The following is an 18,834-nucleotide window of genomic DNA, read 5'->3' on the forward strand; positions in this document are numbered from 1 at the left end:
TTCCCCCTCGGGAGATTGAAAAAGTCAGTCATGGGCCCGTAAATTTTGTTGTGATGGCGCCGGAGGGGAAGGCTGCCGTCTTATCGGCTCTTAACCAACCATGCTATTTTGTTAGTTTTTTCACTTTGTTCGTAACTTGTTTTGTACATAATGTTGCTGCTACCATCTCTTTTGACTGAAAAAAGCTTCTGGACATCAGGTCTGCGATTTCTCTCCTCAAACTGGACGAAGAGTTCTTCTTCAATGAGTCGGACGGGAGGGATATAATACAGACACCCGACCAGGCACTCAGTGAGCTGTATACCGCCATAAGCCATCCTAGTGTCTGGGAACTTTAATGCAGGGAAGCTTACATAATTTATATCAGCATGTCAGGGGGAAAAAAATTCTAGAACACCATTACTCCACACGCAGAAACGGGTACAAAGCTTTCCTTCGCCCTCCATTTGGAAAATCTGATCATAATTATATCCTCCTGATTCCTGCTTACAAGCTAAAAATTAAAGCAGGAAGCACCAGTGACTCGGTCTATAAAATCGTGGTCAGATGAAGCAGATGCTGAACTACAGGACTGTTTGGTTAGCACAGACTGGAATATGTTCCGGGATTCTTCTGCCGATGTCACTGAAACATGCATGAGAGCAGCAGCTGTTCCGGGCGACTGTGTGATCACACTCTCCGCAGCCGATGTAAGACCTTTAAACAGGCCAACATTCACAAGGCCGCAGAGCCAGACGGATTACCAGGACGTGTACTCCGAGCATGCGCTGACCAACTGGCAAGTGTCTTCAGTGACATTTTCAACCTCTCCCTGTCCCTGAGTCTGAAATACCAACATGTATCAAGCAGACCACCACAGTCCCTGTGCCCAAGAACACTAAGGTAATCTGTGTAAATGACTACCGACCCGCAGCACTCATGTCTGTAGCCATGAAATGCTTTGAAAGGCAGGTCATGGCTCACATTAACATCATTATTCCAGAAACCCTAGACCCACTCCAATTTGCATACCGCACCAACAGATCCACAGGTGATGCAATCTCTATTGCACTCCACACTGCCGTTTCACACCTGGACAAAAGGAACACCTATGTGAGAATGCTATTCATTGACTACAGCTCAGCGTTCAACACCAATAGTACCCTCAAAGCTCATCACTAAGCTAAGGACACGGGGACTAAACTCCTCCCTCTGCACCTTGATCCTGGACTACCTTATGGGCTGCCACCCAGGTGGTAAGAGTAGGTAACAACACATCCACTACGCTGATCCTCAACACAGGGGCCCCTAAGCGTTGCGTGCTCAGTCCCCTCCTGTACTCCCTGTTCACTCATGACTGCACGGCCAGGCACGACTCCAACACCATCATTAAGTTTGCTGATGACACAACAATGGTAGGCCTGATCACCGACAACTATGAGACAGCCTATAGGGAGGAGGCCTGACCATGTGGTGCAAGGACTACAACCTCTCCCTCAACGTGATCAAGACAAAGGAAATTATTGTGGACTATAGGAAAAGGAGGACCAAGCACACCCCCATTCTCATCGACTGGGCTGTAGTGGAGCAGGCTGAGAGCTTCAAATTCCTTGGCGTCCACATCACCAACAAACTAACATGGTCCAAGAACACCTAGATGGTCGTGAAGAGGGCACAACAAAACCTATTCCTCCTCAGGAGACTGAAAAGATGTGGCATGAGTCCGCAGATCCTCAAAAGGTTTTACAGCTGCACCATCGAGAGCATCCTGACGGGTTGCATTGCTGCCTGGTATGGCAACTGCTCAGCCTCCAACTGCAAGACACTACAGAGGGTAGTGCGTACGGCCTAGTACATCACCGGGGCCAAGCTTCCTGCCATCCAGGACCTCTATACCAGGTGGTGTCAGAGGAAGGCCCTAAAAATAGTCAAAGACTCCAGCCACCCTAGTCATTGACTGTTCTCTCTGCTACCTCAAGGCAAGCGGTACCGGAGCACCAAGTCTAGTTCCAAGAGGCTCCTAAATAGCTTCTACCCCCAAGCCATAAGACTCCTGAACAGCTAATCAAATGGCTACCCAGACTATTTGCATTGCCCCCCCCCCCGAACGCTGCTACTCCTCTCTGTTATTATCTATGCATAGTCACTTTAATGGCTCTACCTACCTGTACATATTGCCTCAACTACCTCAACACCGGCACATTGACTCTGTACCGGTACCCCCTGTATATAGCCCCGCTATTGTTATTTACTGCTGCTCTTTAACCATTTGTTATTCTTATCTCTTACTCTTTTTTTATGTGTTTTCTTAAAACTGCATTGTTGGTTAAGGTCTTGTAAGTAAGCATTTGACTTGTATGTGGCCAATAAAATTAGATTAGATTAGATTTGAAATCCTGAAAAGGTCACACAGCTGTAACATTGAGAGCATTTAGACTATTTGCATCACTGCTTGGTATGGCAATAGCACCGCCCTCGACTGCATGGTGCTACAGAGGAATTGTGCCAACAGCGCAGTACATTACTGGGGCCGAGCTCCCTGCATCCAGGACCTCTATATCAGGCTGTGTGAAAAGAAGAGCCGGAAAATCGTCAAAGACCCCAACCACCCAAACCATAGACTATTTTCTCTGATGCGGCATGGCAAGAAGTACTGGTGCATCAAGTCTGACACCAACAGGCTCTTGTACAGTTTCTATCCTCAAGCAATACGACTGATAAATAGCTAACAAAATAGCTACATGGACCGAGTTACCTTGTATCTTTATTGACCTTTTATTTCAGTATTTGCACTGTCTCTATGTGTAGGCCCTATGCACACTCATAGGGCCCTACACACTCACACACATTGTCACTCCAACACACACACACACACACACACACACACACACACACACACACACACACACACACACACACACACACACACACACACACACAAACACTCACTCCATCATTTGCTCACTCACACATAATATGCACATACATTTATACTGACTCTACACACCTGCGCACTTGCACACCCACTCACTTATATCCTATGGCCTAGTCTCCTTACCCCTCCCTATACATATCTACCTCCGTCACCCCAGTATCCCTGCACATGTAAATATGGTATTGGAACTGACTTATTAAATATTTTATGTATATAGAATGCTTGCTTACTTACTTACTATTGTGTATTTCATATTTCTTATTCTTATTTCTCGTTTTTTTCTAGTAATACAATGCTATTGTTTTGCATTTTGGGGCTTTGAGTTTGCAAGAAAAGCATTTCATTGTACTTGTGCGTGTGACATTAAAACTTGAAACTTGATAAAATAGGCTGCATCATGGCTGAGTGAAGTTAATTCAGTTGCGATACACCCGATACAAAATTGCGCCGAGAAATTGTTACATTGACACTTTTTTCGCGAGAAACTGTATCCTTTGACAATTGCAACATTGTATCAATAGACCAACGTTGCTATATTTTGATGGAGAATGCTGGCCCATTCCATCAACATCATTCATTCAGTTGCGGCTGCGCCTTCCAATGTAGTTCATGTAGTGTATGGCAGAGACAGCAGAAGGGGTGGGGCGACATTCGAGTCTTTCCGTAATCTCGTACTGCAGGAATTTTTAATCCATCCCTGAGCTCGGTCATTGGTGACGGAGGTAGTGGAGGCGGGGGCAATTGTTGAATGAAGGTTATTTTCTGTGTTTGCACAGAAAACCCCGGTTCGAGAGATTCACATATTCCAATGTAACATTAAATCCACGAAAGAGGAGGAGCCGACACTCATTTGTTTACAGATTAGGCTACAAGATGTGGACAGCGGTGACTCTGCAGCGCGAGGACGAGATTGAGTTGAGGTTGGCGAGCAGCAGACGTTTTCACAGGTTGATTTACATTTTTCACGGAGCAGGAAAGCAAAAGTAAAATATTTTCCGGCGTCATCATATCCCCTGTAAATAGGCTTCGTGGACACCTGCTTTAAATCATGATAAATAAATAAGACGTGCCTGTCCTTTCACTATACAACCGATTTTATAGCAGCACTTCAGCACTTCGGATACTGAACTTGGTGCTGTGACTTGACTTTGCCTACAATTACTGGAAGAACAGAGCAGAAAGAATCCTACTTTTTATTTTCTATAGACCGACCTTGTCAATCAATAGGCTACTGTCGCTGTCTGATGCATGAGCGATGCACCCAGAACACAACAGTAACCCCTCTACTGGACAGGATAAAATGGGGGTCAACGGGAAAGGAGAAAATCGGACGGAGGAGGAAATATCGAGCGGCGAGCCGCCGACCGAAAACTGTGATGAGGCTACTGCTGACTCTGAAATTGAGCAGAACGGTGGTTCTCCCCAAGACCGAGAGAACCAGCAAGCACAGAATAACCAGGGACAGGACCTGGGAGATAGCGAATGCAAGATTCCACATGAGGACAGTACTATCCAGCTCATCGAGGCTGGATGTCTCGATTGTAAACCCGGTGTGTCCCCGGATTCTCAGTCCCCTGCACCGATGCCAGGGCAGTGCCCCGGGTTCGTCCCACCCGAGGGCGGGTTCGGCTGGTTAGTTGTTTTCGCTGCTACCTGGTGTAATGGATCCATCTTCGGGATACAGAACTCCTTCGGTATCCTCCACATGATGCTGGTGAAAGACCACGCAGACCCCAATGACAATACGTCGCAGTTTAAAGTAGGTGAGTCTGTCCTGTAACTGTTGCACCTGTTAATAAAGTTAGCCTACTGATGGTGACTTACTGTTGAAGGTAAGCGAGAAGGGTCAAATGAACCCAGAACTATACTGAACAAAAATATAAATGCAACAATTTCAGCAATTTTACTGAGTTACAGTTCCAATAAGGAAATCAGTCGGTTGAAATAAATGTATTAGGCCCTAATCTTTGGATTTCGCATGACTGGGCCGGGCGCAGCCAAGGGTGGGCCAGGGAGGGCATAGGCTCACCCACTTGGAAGCCAGGCCCACCCACTGGGGAGCCAGGCCCAGCTAATCAGAATGAGTTTTTCCACACTAAAGGGCTTTATTACAGACACATACTCCTCAGTTTCATCAGCTGTCTGGTCTCAGATGATCCCACTGGTGAAGAAGCCGAATGTGGAGGTCCTGTGCTGGTGTGGTTTCGGGGCTGGTTGGACATACTGCCAAATTCTCAGAAATTACTTTGCAGGCGGCTTATGGTAGAGAAATTAACATTAAATTATCTGGCAACAGCTCTGGTGGACATTCCTGCCATCAGCATGCCAATTGCATGCTCGCTCAAAATTTGAGACATCTGTGGCATTGTGTTGTGTGACAAAACTGCACATTTTAGAGTGGCGTTTTATTGTCCCTAGCACAGCACAGCTTCTTGATATGCTACACCTGTCAGGTGGATGGATTATTTTAGCGAAGGAGAAATGCTTACTAACAGGGATGTAAACACATTTGTGCTCAATTAGAGATACATTTTGTGCATATGGAACATTTCTTGGATCTTTTATTTCAGCTCATGGAACATGGGGCCAACACTGTACATGTTGTGTTTATATTTTTGCTCAGTATAGAAGAATGCCCAGCATTGTCTCAAGAAGATATTAAAGTTAAACATGAATGAGATTTTTGATTATTGATCATATCCGTCTTTGCTCTTCAGATGTGTCAGAGAATTTAGGCTACTACTTCAGTCTCAGCATCATGTGTCAGAAGACTCTTCAGGCTACTTCAAGTTAATGTATAGACTATACCCAGGCCATATAGCACCAGAGTTGCCTTACATTAACTTTCTGGTCACGGCTCTAATTCATTCATACTGCTGGATAACATGCGTCCTTATGTTCTCCGCTCATGTTGTTAATTTATTTTCCATGTGACAAAGGCACTAGTGTGTGCCACTATATTGTGGCCTCAATCTTCACCCCCAATCTGTTTAGGATTACTATCAGGCTTTTCTTTTATAACACACACACACACACACACACACACACACACACACACACACCGCTCTTTTGCCTCACTACATCAAGGCCGTCACAAAGCGTGTCAGAGTAGGAGTGCTGATCTAGGATCAGGTCCCATCCTGTTCATGTGATCTAATTCATGATGATCTTTAAGGGAAAACTGAGGTTGTTAGTGTATACAGGCCCTGATGTAGGCCATTTACGTGCGGTTAGTTTGCACTACTATAAATGTTTCACAATGGGTGAGGAGGGATGAGGGACAGGCATTGTGAGGCTATAGTCTGTCCACGGCTCAGTTATCATTGAGCTGCAGCTCATCATGAGACCTTGAGTTTAGAGGTCGACTGATTTTGATTTTTCAACGCCGATACCGATTATTGGGGGACCAAAAAAGCCGATACCGATTAATCGGCCGATTAAAAAAATAAATAAATAAAAAATAAATAAAAAAATGTATTTTACTTTTATTTGTAATAATGACAATTACAACGATACTGAATGAACACTTATTTTAACTTAATATAATACATCAATAAAATAAATTTAGCCTCAGATAAATAATGAAACATGTTCAATTTGGTTTAAATAATGCAAAAACAAAGTGTTGGAGAAGAAAGTAAAAGTGCAATTTGTGCCATGTAAGAAAGCTAACGTTTAAGTTCCTTGCTCAGAACATGAGAACATATGAAAGCTGCTGGTTCCTTTTTTAACATGAGTCTTCAATATTCCCAGGTAAGAAGTTTTAGGTTGTAGTTATTATAGGACTATTTCCCTCTTTACCATTTGTATTTCATGAACCTTTGACTATTGGATGTTCTTATAGGCACTTTAGTATTACCAGTGTAACAGTATAGCTTCCGTCCCTCTCCTCGCTACTCCCTGGGCTCGAACCAGCAACACAACGACAACAGCCACCCTCGAAGCAGCGTTACCCATGCAGAGCAAGGGAAACAACCACTCCAAGGCTCAGAGCGAGTGACGTTTGAAACGCTATTAGCGCGTGCTAACTAGCTAGCCATTTCACTTCGGTTACACCAGCCTCATCCCGGGAGTTGATAGGCTTGAAGTCATAAACAGTGCAATGCTTGAAGCACAACGAAGAGCTGCTGGCAAAACGCAAAGAAAGTGCTGTTTGAATGAATGTTTATGCGCCTGCTTCTGCCTACCACCACTCGCTTAGATACTTGTATGCTTTTATGCTCAGTCAGATTATATGCAACGCAGGACACGCTAGATAATATCTAGTAATATCATCAACCATGTGTAGTTAACTAGTGATTATGATTGATTGATTGTTTTTATAAGATAAGTTTAATGCTAGCTAGCAACTTACCTTGGCTTACTGCATTCACGTAACAGGCAGTCTCCTTGTGGAGTGCAACGAGAGAGATGCAGTTGGACTAGTTAACTGTAAAGTTGCAAGATTGGATCCCCCGAGCTTACAAGGTGAAAATCTGTCGTTAACCCACCATTCCTAGGCCGTCATTGAAAATAAGAATGTGTTCTTAACTGACTTGCCTATTTAAATAAAGATTAAATAAAGGTGTAAAAAAAAAATGCCCAAAAATACCGATTTCCGATTATGAAAACTTGATATTGGTCCTAATTAATAGGCAATTCCGATTTAATCGGTCAAACTCTACTTGAGTTGTCTCAACCACTTATATTGTTATGATTTAACGTTTGTGGCTTTAGGGTGGAACATGTTTGTGGTTTTAGGGTGGAACATGTTTGTGGCTTTAGGGTGGAACATGTTTGTGGCTTTAGGGTGGAACATGTTTGTGGCTTTAGGGTGGAACGTGTTTGTGGCTTTAGGGTGGAACATGTTTGTGGCTTTAGGGTGAAACATGTTTGTGGCTTTAGGGTGAAACATGTTTGTGGCTTTAGGGTGAAACATGTTTGTGGCTTTAGGGTGGAACACGTTTGTGGCTTTAGGGTGGAACATGTTTGTGGCTTTAGGGTGAAACACGTTTGTGGCTTTAGGGTGGAACACGTTTGTGGCTTTAGGGTGGAACATGTTTGTGGCTAAAAATAAATCCAATTGTCTTTTCTCTAACGCTCTCTCAATTCTCAGAAAGGGTCTGACGATGGCCTAGGTTCATTTTTAGGACGAGATATGTTTACCTCTGTGTACATTCTTGCTATGGAAGTGTACACGTTCTCTGGTTTTCAACTGAAACTTTTAGGCCATCATCCAGGGGAGAGGTCTTTCCTCCCTCCCAAAACAACGACCCCAGTTTAATTGGATGACGAGTGTCAAGACATCTCCCTCTCTTATTTTCCATTCGTTAAGACTTTTTAAATGATTGGGTCCAGTCAGTAACCTGATTTCTAATCTTGAAAAAGGCGTCCACTGTTCTCATATCAAAAGGAATTAGACTAGTGAGCTGTAGTCAGATCCCCCAGCTCCACTAGCTCGCCCCGGGAAAGAGTACGGTGCAGAAGGGGCTTCTGAGGGGAGGACGGCTCATAATAATGTCTGGAACGGAGCAAATGGAATGGCATCAAACACAAAGAAACCATGTGTTTGATGTTGTTGATACCATTCCACCTATTTTACTCCAGCCATTAACACATGCCCGTCCTCCCCAATTAAGGTGCCACCAACCTCCTGTGGGGCTTATTGACTGCCTGGCACAGAATCACATCTCTCAGCTGAGCCCACCCTGAGTGCAGTGCCCAGTACCCACTCCAAATACTTCTCTAGAGTGAGACATGAAGGAGAATTTGCATTGATGTGAACTCTGTGAAATCCGTGCCCATTGCCCTGTTAGATCCCAGGCCCAGTTAAAAAATATATCTACAAAACAGGCGTCATGTTTAGATTATTACTATATAATTACACAGGTACAAATAATGGCCTGAGATTATCTGGGGGTATCAACAACAGTAGGTTAAGTGTGTAGAAGGATCCACATGTCATGATGGAAGAAATCCTTTCAACAAAACAATAGTTTCATGATCTGAACCAGGTGGGTGAGAGGGGAATCAACAAAGGAGTGCCTGAGGCGGCGAGTTATGGAGGTACCACGGTGAAGCGAAGGAAGGAAGGGAGTGAGAGAGGGACATGTAAGAAAAGAGAACGAGGGGTGGAAGGAGTGAGGGAACATCCAGTTCCTTGAAGTTAACACCGTTTGCGTCCCAAATGCAGGTTAGCATTTATTGTCATGAATCTTACCCTGGAGGCAGCTCTGAAGAGTGTTCACTAGCTGGCACAGCCACAAAGTCATAAAATCTGATTTTAAACCAAACCCTACCCACATAGCTAACCCTAACCTCAAATTAAGACCAAAAAGCACATTTTTGGTTTAATTAATTTTTACCATATATCACATTTTGAATTTGCAGCTGGACCATCTAGCAGAAATGGCAAAAATCTGCCTCCAGGGCAAGATTAATGCCAATTTATATCAATATGCATCCCAAATGGCACCATATTACCTTTGTGATACACTACTTTAGACCAGGGCTAATAGGGCTCAAGTCAAATGTAGGGCACTGAATAGGGAATAGTGTTTCATTTGGGACGTACCCACTGTAAATCTGAGAGCGTTGTCTTGGTGAATGCAGAATGGTGTAAACTTTGCTTTCACTTATCAAATCGCAAACTGACCAGTGATTAATTACCTGAAGGGGAGAAGGAAGGGTTAGGAGAGAAGCAAGGAAAGGGGAGTGAGGGGAGGAAAGAGATTGAGAGGGTGATGGACATACAGTATGGGGTATGTGATCCCAGGTCAGGGAGTTGCTAAAAGAGATACAGACTTGTGACTCACAAGGCTTGGAATGGCTATGGGTTCCAGTAGAGAGTCAGGGATTTATTGAGGGGTTGTGTGTCCTGTTATTGTAGCTTTCTGGATTCTATAAGTACTGTTATGGCCATGCTCATAAGGGTTGTTTACTGTTAGCAAGTTATGTCTTTATTCAACCACCGGAAATGCATTTTATGTTGGCTGTATTTGGGGAGTTGATGCCCTCGAGATGTCCTACGGCCTGAAACATGAATAGAGCGCAAACATGACAGTCTGGCGCCATTCATTTACAGAAAAACAAACAAGTATCCTCTTACTCCATCTGTCCGGACCTGCTGGCTCAGCGCATTTTACTACAATTTATTTGCCATGAAAAAGAAATAGCTCATCTGGCTTACAGACTGAGGGAAACTTTTAAAATGCCTCAGATATCTTGCGCATGTTGACCAAGATTTAAACACTTAATGCTTAAAATATCGACACTAGTTTGTACATAACATTCCTGCGTACAGTACACTACAGCAGTGGTTCCCAACCAGGGGTATTAGGACCCCTGGGGGTACTTGGCCTACCCACAGGGGGTACTTGAAAAGACTCCTGAGTCCATAGGGTTAGTGGTAAAATGCACATAAGGGGTTACTTCAGGGGTACTCAGGGAGCTTCAGGGAGCAAAATTCAGTTGATGGTTCAGTAACCAAAAAAGGTTGTGAACCACTGCACTACAGTACAGTATTATGGTCAGTTAAATAGGACTAGAATACAGTTGTATCCAGTAGTGGAACTATCCCTAAAATTGGCAGTTGGTCCATAATGTCAAAACTATATCTATTCAACGGCCATCTGAATGCGGTCTCTCTCTAATCCTTCTAGGCCGTAGAAATGTTCCACTCGAGGCCCCTTTTGAACCCGTTTGAAGGTTCTGTTTATGATTTTTTGTTCATTGGGACCTGACAAACATGTTCCACTTAAAGGAAATTCGATTTCAGATTTAATCTCCATTTTTCATGTATAGTTATCATTTGTTTCCATTATTGAACAAGATACTGTTATTACAGTACTGTTCAATAGACTAGCAGGACGCTAGGGGGTTTAGCTATACATCAAGCTGCCTCATGCTAGCAAAATAAAATAAAAAAATAAAAAGGCCTTGAGGCCCGTTCTGGCTCGGTCAAGACTACTCACTTTGTAAGACAATACATTATCATTACCATGCCTGATCATTTACCCATGAGTAATTAGCGTGTTCCAATACTTTACCCTCTCTGTAGTCTCTCTAGACTAGAGCAGCGACCAGCTACATTATAAATCCTAACCTGCAGCTTAAGGAATAATGTAGTGTGTTTGGCATTCCAGAAGGCTGTGGAATAGAATAGATCTCAATCGGATCAGGGCCCTTTGTCCAGTCCAATCCCTCCACTTCCTACACATTTTAGACCCAATCAAATACTTGTTGTGTCTGTGCTTTAGGCCTCTTAATTGTGCACAGAAGCTGCAAGGTAGTTTCACTCCTCATAGTGTATTTAGGCCCATTGAACAACGTGTTTCTGTGTTCACTATACTGTAACTGTCCTTATACTCCTGTTTTTTTTGTGTTGAAGCTAAGCTAAGCAACAGATTAGACCCATTGAGCAATTTGTTTAAAACGCACACTTCAGTGTGCAGCTGTGCATATAGCCTACTCATGCACACAGAAAATAGTGTATACCCAGCAAACCAAAATTGGTTCTGTGAACATTCCCAGAACATTCATTAGGTTGTCCAAAAAGTTATAAAACACAAAAGCTGTCCAGTTATGCTGAAGATTATACCATTTTTGTATAAAGCATTTGTCTGATGTTGCAAGAATATTCCCAGAAAACATTCTGTTATTACATTACCTGGAAATCTAATAAGAACCTTAGGAGAATGTTCTGTGGTGGTTGTGCACAACATTTTAGTAAATGTTAGGAGAACATTCCAATGATATTTCATTAAAAAACTAAAATGTTTTTGGGATGTTATCCAGGGGTTAGAACCGGTTCAGGGAACAGAACTAGTTCCAGAAACAGAACTGAAAACTGGAAAATAACGTCAATTTTCAAGGAACAGAATTGGAACCGGGACCGAAAGTGATCCATACTGTTCCAGAACAGAACCATTATTTTAAAAGCATGGCAACAGGTTAATAACATAATTTTATATTCCAGGCATATTTTTCTAGTCCCACAAAATAACACAACAAAGCACCTATGCAAAGCCCTCACTCCGTCATTCAGAAACGTATTCCAGTGTCTGCCTGCAAGCTGAAAATCTTTGCCTGTGTGTTTAGGCTCCTCCCCCTTCCGAAGATACAGTAGGCTACTGTACTGACGTTACAAGCTTGATTCAGAAAATGGGGAGAGAGATTTTTAATTAGCTAGAGAAGAATGGATAAACTTTTTCAATGCTAGTTAAGGGTACTATAGGCCTAGTGATCACGTTTCACGTTGGATTTATTAACTACAAAAAGGTTTGACGTTTTTAATTCTCTGCCTGCTCTATCCACACTGATTGGTGAAGTAATTTTAATGAGCTTAATGTAAAATTTTTTAATAAAAACTTGATTTCAAAGGTTAAAAAAGGAACAGAAGTTAACAACAATATAAACATATGTTTTTTTGTTTCCAACTGGCTCAGACCTTTCTTTAGCTGGTCAGAACAGTGGGATGGAATGTAAAAAATAGGGGTTCTGTTAAGAACAAACGATTGGAAAATACACTACATGACCAAAAGTATGTGGACACATGCTCATTGAACATTTCATTCCAAAATCATGGGCATTAATATGGAGTTGGTCCCCCTTTTGCTGCTATAACAGCCTCCACTCTTCTGGGATGGCTTTCCACTAGATGTTGGTTCATTGCTGCTGGGACTTGCTTCCATTGAGCCACAAGAGCATTAGTGAGGTTGGGCACTGATGTTGGGCGCTTAGGGCTGGCTCGCAGTCGTTGTTTCAATTCATCCCAAAGGTGTTTGATGGTGTTGAGGTCAGGGCTCTGTGCAAGCCAGTCAAGTTCTTCCACACCGATCTCTACAAACCTTTTCTAAATGGACCTCACTTTGTGCATGTGGGCATTGTCATGCTGGAACAGGAATGGGCCTTCCCCAAACTGTTGCCACAGTTTGAAGCACAGAATCGTCTACAATGACAATGTTTTTGATTTAGAGTTAAGATTTCCCTTCATTGGAACTAAGGGACCGAGTTCGAACCATGAAAAACAGCAACAGACCATTATTCCTCCTCCACAAAACTTTACAGTTGGCACTATGCATTGGGGCAGGTAGCGTTCTCCTGGCATCCGCCAAATCCAGATTTAGTCCGTCGGACTGGCAGATGGTGAAGTGTGATTCACCACTCCAGAGAATGCTTTTCCACTGCTCCAGAGTCCAATGGTGGCAAGCTTTACACCACTCCAGCCGATGCTTGGCATTGCGCATGGTGATCTTAGGCTTGTGTGTGGCTGCTCGGCCATGGAAACCCATTTCATAAAGCTCCCGACTAACAGTTATTGTGCTGGTGTTGCTTCCAGAGGCAGATTGGAACTCGATAGTGAGTGTTGCAACCGAGGACAGATTTTTACGTGCTACGTGCTTCAGCACTCGGCAGTCCTGTTCTGTGAGCTTGTGTGGCCTACCACTTTGCGGCTGAGCCGTTGTTGCTCCTAGACGTTTCCACTTCACAATAAAAGCACATACAGTTGACCGGGTCAGCTCTAGCAGGGCAGAAATTTGACAAACTGACTTGTTGGAAAGGTGGCATCCTATGACGGTGCCACGCTGAAAGCCACGGAGCACTTCAGTAAGGCCATTCTACTGACAATGTTTGTCTATGGAGATTGCGTGGCTGTGTGCTTGATTATATACACCTGTCAGCAACGGGTGTGGCTGAAAGCCGAATCCACTAAATTGAAGGGGTATCCACATGCTTTTGATGATGTAGTGTAATTTTGGTTCCAACTCTTGATGTTATCATCCTAATGTTGGATAAAACCCGTAACTATAACTTATTGGGAATGTTAGCTAATGTCCTGGGAATGTTCCCGGTTTGCTGGGACCAGTTAATGCCTTGAGCAGAAGCTGTAAGGTAGCTTACATCCTCACATTGCATTAAGGCCAATTGAACAACACATTGAACAACCTGTTTACACTATATTGCAACTGTGCTAAGCCTAGTAGGACTGCTTTTTCAGCGAGGGGGAGAGAACAGTGTTGCACGAAGGATAAGAAGAAAGTGGACTCTTTGTTTTCAGTTTAGCCGAGCAGCAATACTCTGATCATTTAAATTCAACAATTGCGAATGGTATTATTTACATCACAGTTGTAATAATGAATATGATATCATGAGATGTTCATTATTTAGTAGTTAGTTATAGGATTCTAATAGAATAACAATGTATTGCTGTTTGCTGCTCCACTTTCATTCCTTTCATCATTGTTTTCTCTTGTCTTTTGTGTGTCCAGATACCCATGATGCATACCAAAAGTAGTGCACTAAATGGGGAATACGGTGTCATTTGGAGCACATGCGTTGTGATTCTCTTAATGAGGCCTCATAAACAATGTTGTCATCACTGACTTATCTCACACAATTAGTGTCTTCCGTGGGGTCACTGTCTCTTTAAATAGCTAACAGCCTCCCCCCTGGCATCTGAGGAACAATCATGCAGTCAGGGGCCTGAGAGGAGGGAAGAGAGAGAGAAAGAGAGCCTGTCACTATGTGTCTGTCACTGCTACTGGATCATGCTACTAGAAAGTGTTTCTCTCTCCCTATGTGTGTTTCTCTCTCCCTCTGTGTGTTTCTCTCTCCCTCTTGTGTGTTTCTCTCTCCCTCTTGTGTGTTTCTCTCTCCCTCTGTGTGTTTCTCTCTCCCTCTGTGTGTTTCTCTCTCCCTCTGTGTGTTTCTCTCTCCCTCTGTGTGTTTCTCTCCCCCTCTGTGTGTTTCTCTCTCCTCTGTGTGTTTCCTCTCCCTCTGTGTGTTTCTCTCTCCCTCTGTGTGTTTCTCTCTCCTCTGTGTGTTTCCTCTCCCTCTGTGTGTTTCCCTCTCCCTCTGTGTGTTTCCTCTCCCCCTGTGTGTTTCCCTCTCCCTCTGTTTCCTCTCCCCCTCTCTCACTCTCTTTCGTTCTTGTTTTGAAGCGTTCATACCTAATTCTTTATGAGTGCACTCTGGCTGTTTTATTATTAAGACCCTGAGCTGCTGTGAGAGAGGGAGAGAAGTGGGGGATGAGGGGAGAGAGGTGGAGGGATGGGGTGATGAGATGGAGGGGTGGAAGGTGGGCGAGTGAAGATGTTGAGAAGATTATAGGGCTCAGGGGCTGGATGGAATGAAGGGCTGTGGAGTTGGTCAAGCAACAAGGGTTTCTACTATATGCTTTCTGTGCCTGCCTCTGAAATGGCACCCTATTCCCTTGGCACCCTATTCCCAGGGCCTTGGTCAAAAGTAGTACACTATATAGTGATTAGGGTGCATCTTCAGATGCAGTCTGTCTTTATTCCTCCACTGGTCCGTTCTGCATGGTTGGCTTCCTTTTGGCTGATGTGAGTTACAGTTAGCCCTTTGTCTTAAAACAAACACTAACTAACTGGAAGTTTTATTGTAAAACAGCATGTAGTATGGAAAACATGTTGGATGAATAACAGTCTCTTTCTTCTCATGTTCTATCATCAGTAACCCCAGAGAGGTCTAACCTTATATTTTTATCAACTGTACATTCTCCAAGTCTCCTACATTGTAAAAAGTTAACTGATCTATATTTTACTTTAACCTGGGTCGCGGTCCAGTGTCACCTGTCATATCGGCAAATATCCAGCTGTCATGTTTGCTTACTGCTTTGGCCGGGGAAGAAGAAACATTGAATGGCTGCCAAGGGCAATATGTAGTCTGCTCAGATTTCACATCATCCCGACTGTCCGTTCTAATGTGTAACCAGTGGGCATGTTCAGTGACCCAGGACACGTCCCAAGTAGCACCCTATTCCTTATATGGTGGACTACTTCTGACCAGAGTCCAATGGGCCCTGGTCAAAAGTAGTGTACTATATAGGGAATAGGGTGCCTTTTGGGATGCAGTCCCTTTCTGTTGGACCCAGAACAGACTGGAGATATTAAATCTACCTTTGGCCCTTAAGACCCAGGGATGGTTTGCCCTGGAGGGTAAAGCATGTCTCTGCACAGTAGTCTGAACACATTAACCCCACTGGGCACAGTAGTCAATTATCATTGACCAATTGTTATTTTCTAAGTGAAATAAGGAGGGTGGAGTACAACATGTTTCTATTCAGGTCAGGTTAACCCTACTGGGTACAGTAGTACAGCATGGACCTGGATCTCTATCCATGGCTGAGTTTGCTGTCTTAGCTAATAATAATAATGGATTTTATTTTATGTAGTGCTTTTCATTACAAACAGAATCTCAAAGTTGCTTTAAAAAACATGGTTATTATTAGAGCTGGGACAATAAACCGAAAATTATCCACACCGATCACTTATTGCAGGCATTTTGCTGATATTGTTCATTAAGATAAGTAGCCTATACAAGACAAATATCTAGTTTCAATTGAAATAAGTTTGCTAATATGGGGGATTGTCAGTGGTGGAAAAAGTATCCTATTGTCATACTTGAGTAAAAGTAAAGATACGTTAATAAAAAATGACTCAAGTAAAAGTCACCCAGTAAAATACTACTTGAGTAAAAGACAAAAGGTATTTCATTTGAAATATACTCAAGTATCAAAAGTAAATGTAATTGCTCAAATATACTTAGGTATCAAAAGAAAGTATAAATCATAAAAAAAATCCTTACATAAAGCAAACCAGACGGCACCATTTTCTTGTTTGTTTATTTATTTACTGATAGCCGAGGGCACACTCCAACACTCCGATATCATTTACGAATGAAGCATGTTATTTTCTTAAGGAATGTAGTGAAGTAAAATTTGTACAAAATATAAATAGTAAAGTAAACTACAGATACACAAAAAACTACTTAAGTAATATTTTAAAGTCATTTTACACAAGTACTTTACACCACTGGTGATTTTTAATAGGACAATTGATGGCCACAACACTTTAATATAATAGTAGTTGTTTAAAGGAGAATTTAAAAAAACTGGTGCACTTCATTCTATTTATCTTTATTGCATCAATTCAGGCAATTTATCACGATATGGCTCAGCTCTAGTTGGTATACAGTACAGGCTACATAAGGTGGGATACAACATGTTTCTATTCAGGTCAGGTTAACCATACTGGCAAAGTTAGAGTTTTATATATTTTTACAGGGACAGTACACATTAATCAACGTTTCAGTAAAAGTGCTGGTTTTAGCCAGCCAGCTAATTTTCAACCGCAGTCCCTGGGCAGGTTATTAAAAACAATTACAATACAGACAATCAATGAGCAATGAGCATACGCAGAGCAACATAGGACAAGCAAGACGTAGCATACAGACGGAGCAACATAGGACAAGCAAGACGTAGCATACAGACGGAGCAACATAGGACAAGCAAGACGTAGCATACAGACGGAGCAACATAGGACAAGCAAGACGTAGCATACAGACGGAGCAACATAGGACAAGCAAGACGTAGCATACAGACGGAGCAACATAGGACAAGCAAGACGTAGCATACAGACGGAGCAACATAGGACAAGCAAGACGTAGCATACAGACGGAGCAACATAGGACAAGCAAGACGTAGCATACAGACATCTGATTGACCTTTAGACATGTCTTCATGTTTTTTGTGAAAGTGTGATAGGTGGTGCAGTAATGTGTGTCTGATGGCAGTGTATTCCAGACATGGGAAACTCTCACAGAGAAAATGGATTTACTAAAGGTGCTTTTCCTTAAGGGAACTATACAGTCACCTCTCATGGCAGACCTTGTGGATCTGCTGCCATATGTTTGGGTTTTCTGTTTAACAAAAATACTGAGTGGAGGGTGAGCCAGGCCATTTAGGATCTTGAATACAAGACATGCGTCGGTATATTGCACAAGACTTTCCCAACTCAGGAGCTCATGCTTTCTGAGGATGTGACAGTGATGATGGCTATTGGGCTTCCTATCAAGCACTTTGAGAGCCTGTTTGTAGACAGACTGAATAGGTCTTAATGTTGTACAGCAAGCTTGGGCCCAACTAGTCAAGCAGTATGTTAAGTGGGGGAGTATCATAGATTTGAAGTACTGTTTTGCTACCTCTGTAGTCAAACAATTTCGTATAAATCAGAAATTAGCTAGGTTGAATTTGGTTATTTGAATGACCTTTTTCACATGCTTTTTAAAAGAGAGGTTGGAATCAAGTATGATGCCAAGGTACTTAAAATCAGATACCACCTGGAGCTTCTCCCCTGACATATAGACATCTGGCTCAGTGGCATCAGTTGCCCTCTTTGTGAAGAACATGCAGACAGTTTTTTTCACATTGAGATGCAAACACGAGTCACTGAGCCACTTTGTAACCTGGACCCTTACAGTAGTGAGTTCTTGTGCAGCTTGTTGTTTGACCTTTCCATGCACATATATCACTGTATCATCTGCATACATTTGAACTTCAGACCCAGTACAGACAGAAGGCAGATCATGAATGTACAGGCTGAACAGGAGGGGCACCCAGTATTGACCCTTGGGGCACGCCCACATCATAGCTAAGAGTGGGCGACAGCTCATTGTTCACTCTGACACACTGAGTTCTGCCTTCAAGGTATGATTTCATCCATCTCAAGGCATCGGGGGAAAAGTTGAACTTGGACAATTTTGTGATGAGAATCTCATGGTTAACAGTATCAAAAGCCTTCCTTAGGTCCAGAAACACTGCCCCAACAACGCCCCCTTTGTCCATCTTGGACTTCACATTTTCCAGAAGAAAGCAGTTGGCTGTTTCTGTGGAGTGTTTCGCTCTGAAGCCAAACTGCATGGAGTGTAATGTGAAGGGGCTGTTGCTGAGTTGCTCTGCTACACACTTTTCAACAACCTTCGACACCACAGGTAGTATACTAATGGGCCTGTAGTTATTCACGTCAGCAGGGTCACCCGATTTAAAGATGGCCGTTATTATGTCGGACTTCCATACCCTTGGAAACACCCCCAGACCAATAAGATGTGTTGGTAGTACAGCATGTTATTTTATTATTATC

General features: G+C 43.0%; 1 protein-coding gene across 2 annotated transcripts in view; it reads left to right on the top strand.

Annotated features, from left to right (window-relative positions):
• Positions 1-3,612: 3,612 nt before the first annotated feature.
• The window catches only part of LOC110489039 (monocarboxylate transporter 8), a 29,228-nt gene continuing 14,006 nt past the window's right edge, over positions 3,613-18,834 (top strand). Inside the window, exon 1 of one of the 2 annotated variants that reach the window (XM_036943235.1) lies at positions 3,613-4,677. In XM_036943235.1, coding sequence (XP_036799130.1) covers positions 4,170-4,677 — 508 coding nt within the window. In that variant the 5' untranslated portion in view covers positions 3,613-4,169. The remainder of the gene's footprint in view (positions 4,678-18,834) is intronic. The other variant, XM_021561589.2, reaches the window with a different exon arrangement.

This window comes from Oncorhynchus mykiss, chromosome 14 (genome assembly GCF_013265735.2).
Source record: "Oncorhynchus mykiss isolate Arlee chromosome 14, USDA_OmykA_1.1, whole genome shotgun sequence".
NCBI lineage: Eukaryota > Metazoa > Chordata > Actinopteri > Salmoniformes > Salmonidae > Oncorhynchus > Oncorhynchus mykiss.